Raw genomic sequence first — 12594 nt, forward strand, 5'->3', positions numbered from 1 at the left:
ACCAAATCAATGGGATTTTGTTGGGCTTGAAACATGTGAGCTAGGGTCTCTGCGCTCTCGATGATTTAGGACATAATCAACCCAACAAGAAATTATCCATCAGCAACACTACCAAATAAGGAGCATTTACATAAACTGAGACGCGGACTAGGCCTGTGTGTGCATCCACAACATAGAGCATTACGCTATACGCGGAGAGCAGAGACCGGGACACAGCAATAAGGTTGGTCGGCGTGCGCGAGGAGCCATGGATCCTAGTCTTCTAGAACGGCGCACAGCGGGATACACATCAAATGTGGAGCAGGCCAGGCTCGGAGAAACGTGGGGTGCAGAAGAAGACAGGCACGTTTGCCGGGCTGTGCTCAATTCATGACGTTAAGATCGCGGATGTCTGGTTCTCCGGAAAGACTCTGTGGAGGATTTTTTTTCGGCAAATGGCGCCAGCGCGACCGGGCCGCCTGATGCTGATGGCTTGGGATGTGGCAGAGTACCAAAGCAGGTACGCGGTGAGTTGGCAAAGGCGATCCATGGTTGAGCTACTTTCTGTGGATTTGCCCACTTTGCTGTCTTGCACTCGTCTTCGGCTCCTGCATTCCTACACCAAAACCCACCCTGCATCAACAACGTCCTTATCGCCGTCACCACGCGCAGGTAAGTGCATTCTCACCAGGCCGGTCGCGCGCCGGCGGCAGTCTGGATGGTTGGCATCGCTGGCGTGGCGTGGCGTGCCCGTGGTGGAGAGGCGAGCGCCTAGCCCGATCTAACGCATCCCAGTCGGCCTCGCTATCCATCCCATCCCGTCTGCGACTCCAGCCCAGCCTCTGGAGCGCCTCTCCTTTGCCCTCGACATCTTTAACCGCCCTCCTACGCTCCCTCGCCTCGGTGCGACGCTCTCTGTCCTCCCCCGCGCCCCGCCGCACCCACCAAACCCTCGTACTACGTCCGCGCAAGCGCTCGAGTCCCCGACAACCCATTGCGAATCGATCGCCGCCCTTGACCCTAGGCCTTCGCGATGCCGCTCTGTGGTGGAACAAAGTCTGTGCAGCGCAAGCTAGTGCTCCTGTATGTCGCCCACAATGCCGAATTCCTGCGGAAGGAGCAGGCTCATGTGACAGGCGCGACTAACAGCTTCCTTTAGCGGCGACGGTGCTTGCGGCAAGACATCGCTGCTCAATGTCTTCACAAGAGGGTACGTGGGTCGCTACGCGCCTCTGATGAAACCGTCCCAGCTAACGTTTGCGCGCTATAGGTACTTCCCTACGGTATAGTGAGTTGCGCTGCTTTCCCTTCGCTAGCGCCTTGCGTTGACCCACGCTTGTAGCGAGCCTACCGTCTTCGAGAACTATGTGCATGATATCTACATCGACAACACGCACGTAGAGCTCAGCCTGTGGGACACGGCCGGCCAGGAAGAATTCGACCGGTTACGATCGCTCAGCTACGATGACACGCACGCTATCATGCTTTGCTTCAGCGTCGATTCACCCGATTCTCTGGAGAATGTCGAGACCAAATGGGTCTCCGAAATCGCAGAGAACTGCCCTGGCGTTAAGCTTGTCTTGGTCGCCCTCAAGTGCGATTTGCGAAAGAAGGACGATGATGACGAGGGCGCACAACCTGAAAAGGCCCTGATTCAATACGACGAAGGCCTCAAGGTTGCCGAAAGAATCAAAGCCCTTCGATATCTAGGTATGTCACCCGGAAGGCGTAGCCAATTTCATACTGACCCGACCGGACAGAGTGCTCCGCCATGAAGAATCGAGGCGTGAACGAGGCCTTCACAGAAGCTGCGCGTGTTGCCCTGTCGGTCAAGACAAACAAGGACCAGAGCAGCAGCTGCACCGTTATGTAAACTTCGATTTGTCGACGGGTTCGACCCGACAACCGACCCATCGTCACATCCACCTTACAACCCTTTTGAATACCCTTCTTTGACTCTTCATTTGTACTTGGCTGAAATTCCTCTTTCCAGGAAAAAGCTCCCCGATAGTCTCGCGTCTTGGATTTGAACATCTCATACGATCTGCTGAAGCGATCATTGCGACTGGACTGATATCCTCCTTCGTCTCGCATCAGCTGCTTGGCTTTTGCCTGGTTTTCATTCTTCTCACAGCCTTTTTACACTTCAACTGTGCATTTTTGGTCATCGTTGGATATCCTGGTTGGATAACTATGGAGATGTACCCTTTCTAGTCTGGTTTAGTATACGCAGAAACGATTATGGCTGAGTTACAGTCAGGCCTCGCGGTCATTGAACGTGCGTTGTCTTGATGCATCCTTCCGTATTACGTGCCTTGTTCTGGCTTGAAAGAGTCAGGAAATGAACACTACGATACACTTACCAACGTGTCGCGCTTTCCCCTGATTCTAGAGCAATTGCCTGCACTGCACGCATGCACCTGCCCAACTAGCACCATATTGTTACATCTTGGTCTGACAATTTCAACACTTTTCACTGCATTTCTTTCCAAAAATCTGAACGCGCGTGCATGTGGCGCTCGCCTACCATGCTTCTAGACTGCAACTATGATTTGCTGTACCATATATCAATCGTGCATGCGAATTCTTGGCGGCATGGGAGCTCCTCAAACCTTCAGCCTGATGCCCCTCGCCTGTCAAAGCAAACTCCTTAGCGTAGCTGACTATCGTTCAGGGCGAAGGGATGGCCTCGATGAGCAACTACAGCAACGACAGCCGCGGAAGGAGTCGCCGGCGCTCTCTCAGTCCAGCTCACCACGGGCAGCCAATCCTGCTACCCCGTAAAACCGCACCATTTAATGGTGGTTGGTCGCCACCAGGCTCGCTCAGACGTCGTCGCAGTGTGGCCTCTGAAGGAACATACAGTCACGAGACACAACCAATCGTTGTTTGGCGACGTGTTTCACCACGAAGGTCCAATGCGAGCCCCCAACGAGCTGAGCGTCTCAGTATACCGGTAGAAAAATGGCAACAGCGACCGCGGAGTGCAAGTTCGCGACTTCCCAGTGAATTTCGGCCAACTGTCGACAGTCTTGCCGATCCAAGACCAAGACGTATAGAAAGCTCCGATAATTCATCGTACGGAACTTCGAGGTCCCGAGGCCGCCATCCATCCCGAGGTGCATCCCACTGGTTTCGCCACAGATCCTTGAGCCGGCCCAGAGGTCAGTTCCGGTTGATCAAGGTTTTGCCCTACGAATCAGGCAGTCCGGTCAGATGCGACATACAACATCTCAACCGAGTTGATGGCTCTATTCCATGGACAGCTGTCTCGTATACATGGGGCGACGAGAGGGCTCAAGAACCCATACTCCTAAGCGATGCTTATAAGCAGAAACGCCCGAGACCAATACAGGTCACACAGAATCTGCACGATATCCTAAATCACATCGCGAAGATGCGAAGATCCAACCGGCATGAAGAGAGATGGAGCGGGTGGTTCTGGATAGATGCTCTCTGCATCATACAGGACGATGAGCATCCTGAGAAGGATATTCAGATAAAGTTCATGCCCAAGATATATGGCGGCGCTCGCGAGGTCATTGCTTGGATTGGCCCAGGAGACTCTATCACTGATGCAGCAATGCGGTATATCCGAAATCAGCCATCTACCTTTCTTCGTGCAGTTGCAGAAGGGACCGCTGAGGCTCGGCTGGAGAGCTTTGAAAACACCTTCCGAGACGTTGCTTTCTGCGTTCGAGACATCTTCAACAAAAGCTATTGGGGTCGCTTGTGGATACTGCAGGAGTTAGCTATGGCGCAAAATACAACAATCGTCTGTGGCAATGAAGAACTACCATGGAAGACGTTCATTGACTTCGCCACCCAAGTCGCGGCCGCAGATTTTGGACCTTCTAAGACCCTTAGACGAGCACAAGGCGAGGTTGCCGCTAAGCAGCCAGTTTGGCTTCTCACACTCATTTATGAGAAGAGGACTCGAGGTCTCAACCTTGCCGAATTGGTGTTTCTTTCCAAGGATTCTGTATGCGGTAGGGACAAGAAGGACTACATCCGAGCTCTGCTGGGTATGGTGCAAGAGGGAAGCGGTTGGCGCCTTGATCCGGAGAAGCATCGCTCTGCCTGCTCAATGCTGAGCCATGCAACGAGGGTCATGATGTGGGATATGAGATACGACCCGAATATATCATCTAATATCAGACAGCGATGTGAGAAGCTGGCACGTCTAGCGCATCATGACCCGCTGAACGAGCGTGTCGCGATGGACCGGGCCCGAGAATCTTGCATTGAGTACAGGCAGGCTCTTTATGACTGCAGAGAGATCGCGTCCGTCTTGTACGAACACAGAGTTTTGTTGTCGCGAAGGATTGGTCGTGTCGGGGAAACTTGGGACTTCGAAGAGCATGGCATGCGGAGAAGAAGGAGCCGCAGTATAAGTCGAAGTCGGAGTAGAAGCAGAGATAGAAGTCGAGAGAGGGGGTTGCCGTGGGATGTGAGTAGGAGTAGAAGTCGGGGGAGACGCAGGAGTTGGAGCCGGGATCGGGATAGGGCTGGTTGCTGTGTCTCGTAGATGAGGCTGTCAAATAAGATAATGGATTGAAACAAGTTCGGGGGCTGACAACACATCGACTTGACATGCTGTGATTACGATAGGAGTATGACTCACGGACAAGAGCGTTGTGAGAACGGACGGCCACACAGCTGGTTGGCCCACCGAGTCCCAGGATGCTGTATTGGTTGCGCGAGTCAAGACTAACATTTTGGTGATTGATCACATGTATCTCCGAAGTGCCCTCTACACGCCAAAAATAATGGTATCTCGCGATCTCCAGGCCCTCCCAATGCAAATCATAGAACTCCCCTCCATGCAAGTCAACCAAATCTAGTACCCATCGCCATCGGTGAAAGAGTTATCCGTGTACAGCCGAGTAGCCATACCGGGCCTCTTCCCAGCCGCCTCGGCTTCAACAGCCTTTCTTCCCTCCTGCATGATCCACACTCCACTGCTTGTACCCAGCCTCGTGGCACCGGCCTCCAGCATCTTCCGCGCATCTTCCCAGCTCCTGACACCGCCGCTAGCCTTGACTTCCATCTTGCGGCCTCCACCGCGTACAGGGCTGCCACCGTTACTCCTCGTCTTAGTGGAGAGGTACTCGGCGGCTGTGACCATGAGCTGCACATGCGGAAGCGTGGCGCCAGGTCCGTTGAAGCCCGTGGACGTCTTGATGAAGTCCAGGTTCGCTGAGGCAGCGAGGTGGGCGGCCGCAAGGATTTGGCGGTCGGTCAACTGAGAGGTCTCGAGAATGAGTTTGATGACGGTGGGGCTGGGGCAGAGCGCGCGGATGGAGGCTAGTTCCTTGTAGATGGCGCTATAGTCGGGGATCTCGCCCTCGTCCTCCTCACCGACGGTGGAGGCGGCGCCGACTGAATAGGGGCCTTCTGTGGCAGCGGTTCCAGCTCGTGGGCGTGCATTGACTGCTGTGTTGGCGGCGGTGATGGTGTCCGTCGCTGAGTCTCGCGAGGACAGCGGTGGGGAAGTAGGAGGCGGGTTGTGCTTGGTGAGGATGCTGTAATTGAGGACGAGGTCGAGTTCTGCGGCGCCAGCAGCAACAGCAGCACGCGCTTCCTTCAGCTTCTCGTAGGTGTCCTGGGTGCCTTCGTGGAAGCCGACAACGCAAGCCACGACTACGTCCGTACCTTTGAGGTTATTGACGCATTTCTGGACCCAGGGCAGGCGTACACAGACGCTCTTGAAGTTCTCCACTCTTGCTTCAGCACAGAGCGCGTCGATCTGCGCCTCTTTCGCATCCAGCTTCAACACCGTGTGATCTACGGTCTTTGATAGCCCCGTGCTCGCTGCACTCGGGGTCTCGTACTTCCAACCCCTGCCACCGTCTTTCCTCCTGTCCCTCACCTCGGCCAAAACCTTGCGCTGCGTCTCCGCAATTTGCGCTGCCCACTCCTCATTGGTATACCGGTCCGTCATGACTTCGACCTCGCCCAACTCTTTGTCGAGCGCCGGATTGGCAGAAAGGAACTCCCGGATGTGGATTTCCGACTCGGTGGGCTGGGGTGTGCTATCCATATTTAATGCGCCTGGCTTCTTTTTTTAAGCGTGGAGGCTGCCGCGGCGGGCGTGGGATGACGTCGAAGCTTGGGGGTCTGAGTCGCGGAAAAGGAGCAGGCGCACAGCAATAGTTCGTACGACAAGGCTAGAGCGACCGTGCTGCGTTCAATGAAGGAGAAAAAACCTGTTGATGGCGGTGGTCCTTTTGTTTATGTGGCGGGGTTACATGACCATTTTTTGGGCATCGGAGGTCGGCGAGACTTACGGTTTTCTTGTCATGCGGCATGCAGGTTCAAGCAAATGGGCGGCCATCTCAACCCGCGGCTCACCGCGGTGGGGTGGGGAGATGCAGCTAGACCCCCCTCCTTCTTAGGCGGGTAAAGCGCTGGACGGATTTCACGATGCGAGTCTTGGGGTCATAGACCGAGACTGGTGACCGAAGGCACCACTTCGGCATGCATCCGCGCAATCGGTTTGTGTGGCCCCAAGCTGGATGAAGTAGGATTTGGGGATGGAAAATGTGGAATCACCGCTATGGCCTGTCGATTCTCAGAACATTGCGCCAACATCGTAGGGTAGTACATGGAAGGACACCAGCTCATATATCGGACTTAGCATTGGGGCAGCTTCTGACTGGTCACACTTAATGAATATGTAAGAGTACAGTTAGCACAGCAGTGGTAAGCGAGTATGAGGAACTGGTTGTTCGATTTTGCAAAGGACCGTTGCAGGCGGGGACATCCTCGATATGCAACACAGTCCTCGCTCTCGGACGATTGATCCGAAGCTCTGAAATGCTATCTCGCCTCCCACATGCATGTACATGAAAGCTGTAGAAACGCATGCCGAACATAGGAAACATGATAGAAAGGGCGGTCGAGACCAACGCTGAATATCCGGAACTCCCGTTTTGATTTTGGCTTGACTCGAGATCCCTCTTCTATCCTGCGGTCAAGTCGATCGGAACCATGTGAGATCTACACCCTATCCCATTATCATCATCGTCGTGAACCGTCAATCCTCCGCTGCTGTCGTCCAACGATACGTTTACTTCCTTCGGAAAGAGCAGCCCTCGGTCAATCGCGCCTTGCCACCGGTTGGTTGGCAACTATCCTTGTATTAGCCATTGCCAGTTGGTCACTCTTCGATGTATTGCCACTTACAGGACCTGCGAGCAGCCCTGGCAGACGACGACTGTGTTTGCGTGCGAGAAGACGGTGGTGATGGTGAAGCAGCCGGGGCACTTGACGTCCATGAAGAAGGAGCGGGGTGCGGGCACGAGGGTCTTGAGCTTGTGCTTCTTGGCCTCACTGCGTCAACTGTTAGCAGCTGCGTGTGATGAGTCTATTCGGGGTGCGAGAGCGTACGCGGCCGGGGTGGGGTTGAGGAGATCAACTGCGAGAACCTGAACGAAAGGTTAGCAAAGATACGACAATGGCAATCATCGAGGGCGATGGGGATATGCACACGACCGCAAAGACATGATTCGGGGTATCTGCCGACAGTCGCGTGAACGGCCGCCTCGAATCTCCTTTCGGCGCCTGCGGGGTCGCAAAAAGGCATAACTCACCATGTTGGCGTTTTAAGACGATTTGGAGTTCCTGGTTTGGCGTTGTGGAATCGTTGTCGATGGTTTGAGCGGGCGGGCAAAGGCTGTCGAGGTGGCGGAAGTTCGGGGCTTCGATATTTCCTCTCGCTGGTGTGCTTGGCCCGTGCACATGTGTGCTTGGCGCTCGCCCTCTCGCTAAACATCGAATCACAGCTCTGCACTAATTTGTGACCAGACCTGCGTGGAGACGCTCAGCAACACGAACATCCCAACCTTGTTCTACCAACTGCGACAACCGTCTTAGTTCGAGTGGAATAATGCATTCAAATACACGTTTTTGAGAAAGCGCATCGACCCAAGCGAGGTGAACCCACATCGCACCCTACCATCAGAGGAGTGTTATCTTCTACCTTGCGAAAGCGACGAAATCACCTTCATTCGAATCTGCGCCATAGCGAAGCTTCTGCTGATTGAAAGATCTCAATCGGTCGTTTTGAAGCACAGTAAAGACCTCAGACTTACATGTTTTCATGGAGCATCGTGCTAGGTTTCTCGATACACGCTTTAGGAATTGGAAGCTCCTTAAAACAGACATGATTGTACATCGACAGCTTCGATATCATGTGTTCAATCAGAATGGCCAATGCCACTTCGAGCGTTTAACGCAATGACCTGAAGGATGCGTGCCACCATTTGAAGGTCCCATACTAATGCATCATCACGTTGATCTTGTCAGGAATACAATCAGCGACTTAGTTCATTCGTTTTGCCCGAGATAGTAGCGACATCTTCCTCCCCAAACAGTGCGAGGTTTAAAGGCATTCAAGATGTACATGCAAGATAGTCAGGACCATCAGGGTGTAGCGACGAGTGGCCATGGCTCGACGATGTAAACATTAAATAAGTAAAGACGCAAGTTGGCGGTGAGACTGCATTAACTGGGCCAATGAGAAGGCAGTGGTCACTTCTGACCTAAAAATTTGAGCGACATCGTAAAAGATTTATGGTCACGACAGTGGGAAACACGCACGCATGTCACAAGTCATCTCGGGACTGCAATGTGGACGAGAATGGGAATTGAGTATTTTTTGAGCGGCAGTGCTACATAATTGGGGTGTAGCTACTTTCCCACTCCTAACCCGTGCTGGAGATGCCGAACCGGAAGGCAGGATAGCCCTCGTAGATATCATCCCGTCATGACTAACGCCAATCGTCCGTAGAAATCATACCCCGGAGTATATGATCTACTCCTCGTCCTCGTCACCAGCATCATCGTCACCACCCTTCTCGGCGGCCTTGGCCTTCTTCCTCCTCACGCGACCGGGGCGGCCTCCACCGAAGGGAGAGGTGAGAGCGAAGTCGATGTGCTTCTGGGAGTCGAGACGGACCATGAAAGAGGGAACGTTCACAATCTGCTTGCCGACACTATTACAATGTTAGCGGAAAGATACATGCGCAAACGGGATGTGTATGCGTACCGGATGTGGCGCTGGCGGATGAGGACACGGGCGTGGTGAATGGACTTGGCAAGACCAAGCTTGTAGACGCAAGTCTGGAGACGGCGCTCCAAGAAGTCCTCAATCTTGAGGGCCAGGACGTAATCGAGCTTCATGCGGGACTCGTCGAGCACACCGACACGTACGAGACGGCGAATGAGGGCGTTACCTTCGAAGAGGCGCTTGGGGTCCTTCTCGTCGAGGGTCAAGAGCGAACTGCGCACGTCAGCTTTCTGCGCAACGAAGTTGAAATTGTAGAACATACCGGGCAGCACGACGAATCTTGGAGAGGGTCAACTGGACACGCCAGACCTCGCGCTTGTTGCGCAGACCATACTCGCCAACAAGCTTGAGCTCGTTGTCCCTGTTCCACCGTTAACACCAAGAATCGCAGACATAAGCGGAGCACGCTCTCGCTCAGTGGCCGTAGATTAATACGTACAGACGAGCGGACTCGAAAGGACGCTTGGGGACGGAGTACGTCTTCGAGTAGCTGCGGGGCGCCATTGTGGTTGTCGATGGGAAAGAGAGGATCAAGACACAGAGACGAAGTTGCCTTTCGCGAAACTCGCGAAATTCGCTGGTGCGGTCGCGCACCGAGGTTCTCCCGACTCGTCGAATAAGCGAGCTGCTCTGGCGTTTTCGCTTAGTGGCCGCTGGGCTTCCGCACTCGCGATTTTGCAACCTCGACCAACTGCACAACACCGTCTCGACAATTACCCCCAACACACAACATTCGCCATGGGTCACGCCGCCGGTCTTCGCGCAGGTACGCGCTATGCGTTCTCGAGGGATTTCAAGAAGAAGGGAATGGTGAGTTTGCCGGACGCTGCGAGATGCGCAATTGATGTTGATATGAGCAGATCCCTCTCTCGACCTACCTCCACCAGTACAAGGTCGGTGACATCGTCGACGTCGTTGCCAATGGTACGGAATCTAGCGAAAAATAGCGAAGATTGCGATCACAAAGGCTTACAACCGGATAGGTGCCGTCCAGAAGGGTATGCCTTACAAGGTCTACCACGGAAAGACTGGTATCGTCTACAACGTGACCCAGAACGCTGTCGGCGTTATCCTGTGCGTATAGACCCCATGTCGACCTACGATTCGCGTACTGACTTCCAAACAGCCAGAAGCAGGTCGGTAACCGATACATGGAGAAGCGCATCAACGTCCGTATCGAGCACGTCAAGCACTCCCGGTCCCGAGAGGACTTCATCAAGCGCGTCAAGGCGAACGCCGAGAAGAGGAAGCAGGCCAAGACCGAGGGCATCCACATCCACTTGAAGCGCCTCCCGGTCGCGCCCCGCGAGTCCCGGACCATCAGCTTCAAGGACAACAAGCCTGAGAGCATCACACCCATCCCTTACGAGACCACTATCTAAGCGTGGACGTGGTGGCTTTTGTGAGCGGCATTATGGGACACGGATGGGTCACGGCGTGGTTATGACGGTTCTCAATTATATCTTCTCTGGTCTGCAGTTGCTCTAGCATATGGAAGCGGCGAGTCAAGGGACTCGTCTTGCAGATAAAATGACGTGCCAATCTGGCGAAGGGATACCCTCCATGCCAATGAACAAAATTCTCAATCCCAAGCCATGTTCCCGTGCAGATCTTTCCTTGGCCGACACCATACTACCAGTCCGTTCACCTGCGCTTTCAAGGTGATTGCGAGTATATTGTTACCATTTCTGCTCCTGACACATGCGATGTATGTACGGATCTTACCTCCCCTCCTGCCGCTTAAGCCGTACCCAGGCACCGCGCGCTCCGGCAGACAAATAGTAGCAGGAATGCCCAAACACATAACGTACCGTCGTACCTTACACCGCATCACTTTCGGATATCTACCTCCTGGTCTACAAAAGCGTAGCGCTCCGAGAAGTCCATGCCCACGTCCCATACGCTCTCATACGTCCAGGTCCCGGAATACTCATCCTAGGAAAACACAGGCTACCAACTTTTAAGCATCCACGTACAATCAGCATCTTGCTCAGACGATGCTAGAACCCCCTCGTTAACTTAATCATCCGAAGGCACATCTTACTTACGTTCAAGGTTACCGTTGTGCATTGTTTAGTTGATCTCAGTGAGGACTGTGCGATAGCCAGACAGTAGTCAGTATGCGCCAACCAGCCTTCGTTATTGCATACTTGGGAAGCTGGCACTCGTTCCGAGCCCCAAAAGAAGAAGGAATTCACCTCCTTCGCAGAGGTTCACATGTCGTGAACATCAGGAACTTCTGTCTATCACTCATAATAGTGTCACATCACCTGGGCTCTAACAGTGGTTTAGGAGCGAGCCTACGGGTAAGTACCTCTCAGCAAGCTCCATTCTTTGTTCGTCATGTTTTCTCCAGAACGCTGGGTTTTGTGTATTGTAAGGTTGTTCAACACGAAACGTTCAGCTGAGACCAGTAGAGCAGCACGTTGTCAATGGCTACGTAGGCATGTAACAGAGAGGTATTGCAAAAGGGCATCACAAGTGGTGCGAGTACACGGGCGACATTGCAGAGTATTGGCTACGTATCACAGTGACTGACACAAGTACTAGGCACATCTAACCCTTAGTAACTCAGTTCAATTTACCTTTGTATACTTACAGTGCAATAACTCAGCGTGAGTTTTAACAGTGAGCTCTGCCGTGATATGTATAGTCTTTGTTGTCAGCTACATGTGTATGATCGCAGCACGGCAGCGATATGCAACATGATGCCATGTTACGTCTCAAAAACGATCTGTCAAGGTGAATGTAGTCATGGAGAGTAGATCCAATATCATGGATGAGTACGAAACTGACTAAAGGGGTCTTTGTATTCAACCGGCGAACTGGCAGGGATCATCGAGCCGAAACAGGTGTTCAGCAGCGCCAAAACAGTGAAGCCTTCAGGTGAGAGGAGAACCGAATCTGAATTGCTCTTCCGCTTCCAGAAAGATCGTCAGTCTCGTTGATTTCGGCACCAACATTGCCGCGGCTTTGGTCGATTGCGTAATAGAGCAAGGGAGCAATGGCTAATCCGCGGCCCCTTTGGGTACAGGTGCTCGTGTTCGGGTGACCAGCCATCTCGTTCATCGGATATAAGCAGAAGCCGAATGGCATATTCTAGTTTGTTAACTACAAGGATCCACTGGCCCTTCCTCAAACATCCCAAGTCTGGTTGTGCCTTGGTCACAGTTCTGTTGGTGCGCTCGCGAAAACTTCCGCAGGTATCCGGATGTCAGCATGATTGTGTATTGGCCACAGAATTGCCAGCTGTTGGAGCTTTTCCAGGTCAGATGCAGGGGACTTCCTTATTCCAGACCAAGTTGCTCTGTAGCTAGTGTTCTGGCTTGTGCCTGGCGACAGTCTGTGGACAAGTTGACGGAAGCGATTCCCCTGTCAGTGAGCAACAGTTGTGGCGGAGTCTAGTATATGTACAAAAATTTGTACGATTGTTTGGTGATACACTGTAGGCACTACCTGGTCCCGAATGACACGGCAAGGGCAGTGTTCTTCTTCATTTCAAGTGCAGGACAAAAGGAGAAGATCAGCCGTGCCAGTGCTTC

At 53.2% G+C, this 12594-nt stretch overlaps 7 protein-coding genes across 7 annotated transcripts; 4 read left to right on the forward strand and 3 right to left on the reverse strand.

Annotated features, from left to right (window-relative positions):
* Positions 1-84: 84 nt before the first annotated feature.
* CC84DRAFT_482481 (uncharacterized protein) lies at positions 85-888 on the forward strand. The gene has a single exon (XM_018186448.1). It carries the CDS (start codon positions 294-296, stop codon positions 762-764), a length of 471 nt encoding a protein of 156 aa, XP_018040728.1. The 5' UTR covers positions 85-293; the 3' UTR covers positions 765-888.
* On the forward strand, positions 830-2258 carry CC84DRAFT_1112581 (rho3 protein-like protein). Its single transcript, XM_018175321.1, has 5 exons — positions 830-1062; positions 1139-1189; positions 1250-1267; positions 1322-1689; positions 1740-2258. The coding sequence occupies exons 1-5, from the start codon at positions 1013-1015 to the stop codon at positions 1850-1852; spliced, it is 600 nt and encodes a 199-aa protein (XP_018040729.1). The 5' UTR covers positions 830-1012; the 3' UTR covers positions 1853-2258.
* A 1118-nt stretch (positions 2259-3376) lies between these two features.
* Positions 3377-4166, forward strand: CC84DRAFT_1213693 (uncharacterized protein; the record flags this gene model as incomplete). Its single annotated transcript, XM_018182562.1, has 2 exons — positions 3377-4095; positions 4142-4166. 2 exons carry the CDS (start codon positions 3377-3379, stop codon positions 4164-4166), a joined length of 744 nt encoding a protein of 247 aa, XP_018040730.1.
* A 454-nt stretch (positions 4167-4620) lies between these two features.
* On the reverse strand, positions 4621-6272 carry CC84DRAFT_1161321 (aldolase). Its single transcript, XM_018177701.1, has one exon. The coding sequence runs from the start codon at positions 6020-6022 to the stop codon at positions 4820-4822; it is 1203 nt and encodes a 400-aa protein (XP_018040731.1). The 5' UTR covers positions 6023-6272; the 3' UTR covers positions 4621-4819.
* A 535-nt stretch (positions 6273-6807) lies between these two features.
* On the reverse strand, positions 6808-7656 carry CC84DRAFT_1161322 (uncharacterized protein). Its single transcript, XM_018177702.1, has 4 exons — positions 7575-7656; positions 7372-7409; positions 7168-7314; positions 6808-7112 (listed from the first exon to the last, which is right to left on the reverse strand). The coding sequence occupies exons 1-4, from the start codon at positions 7575-7577 to the stop codon at positions 7052-7054; spliced, it is 249 nt and encodes an 82-aa protein (XP_018040732.1). The 5' UTR covers positions 7578-7656; the 3' UTR covers positions 6808-7051.
* A 962-nt stretch (positions 7657-8618) lies between these two features.
* On the reverse strand, positions 8619-9556 carry CC84DRAFT_1256210 (40S ribosomal protein S9; the record flags this gene model as incomplete). The annotated part of the gene is made up of 4 exons (XM_018184602.1): positions 8619-8978; positions 9032-9265; positions 9315-9413; positions 9492-9556. 4 exons carry the CDS (start codon positions 9554-9556, stop codon positions 8798-8800), a joined length of 579 nt encoding a protein of 192 aa, XP_018040733.1. The 3' UTR covers positions 8619-8797.
* Positions 9557-9720: 164 nt separating this feature from the next.
* Positions 9721-10620, forward strand: CC84DRAFT_1161323 (uncharacterized protein). Its single transcript, XM_018177703.1, has 4 exons — positions 9721-9862; positions 9913-9976; positions 10036-10126; positions 10179-10620. The coding sequence occupies exons 1-4, from the start codon at positions 9791-9793 to the stop codon at positions 10432-10434; spliced, it is 483 nt and encodes a 160-aa protein (XP_018040734.1). The 5' UTR covers positions 9721-9790; the 3' UTR covers positions 10435-10620.
* Positions 10621-12594: the final 1974 nt, after the last annotated feature.

The sequence above is a fragment of the Paraphaeosphaeria sporulosa genome, assembly GCF_001642045.1.
Source record: "Paraphaeosphaeria sporulosa strain AP3s5-JAC2a unplaced genomic scaffold CC84scaffold_2, whole genome shotgun sequence".
In the NCBI taxonomy this organism is placed as follows: domain Eukaryota; kingdom Fungi; phylum Ascomycota; class Dothideomycetes; order Pleosporales; family Didymosphaeriaceae; genus Paraphaeosphaeria; species Paraphaeosphaeria sporulosa.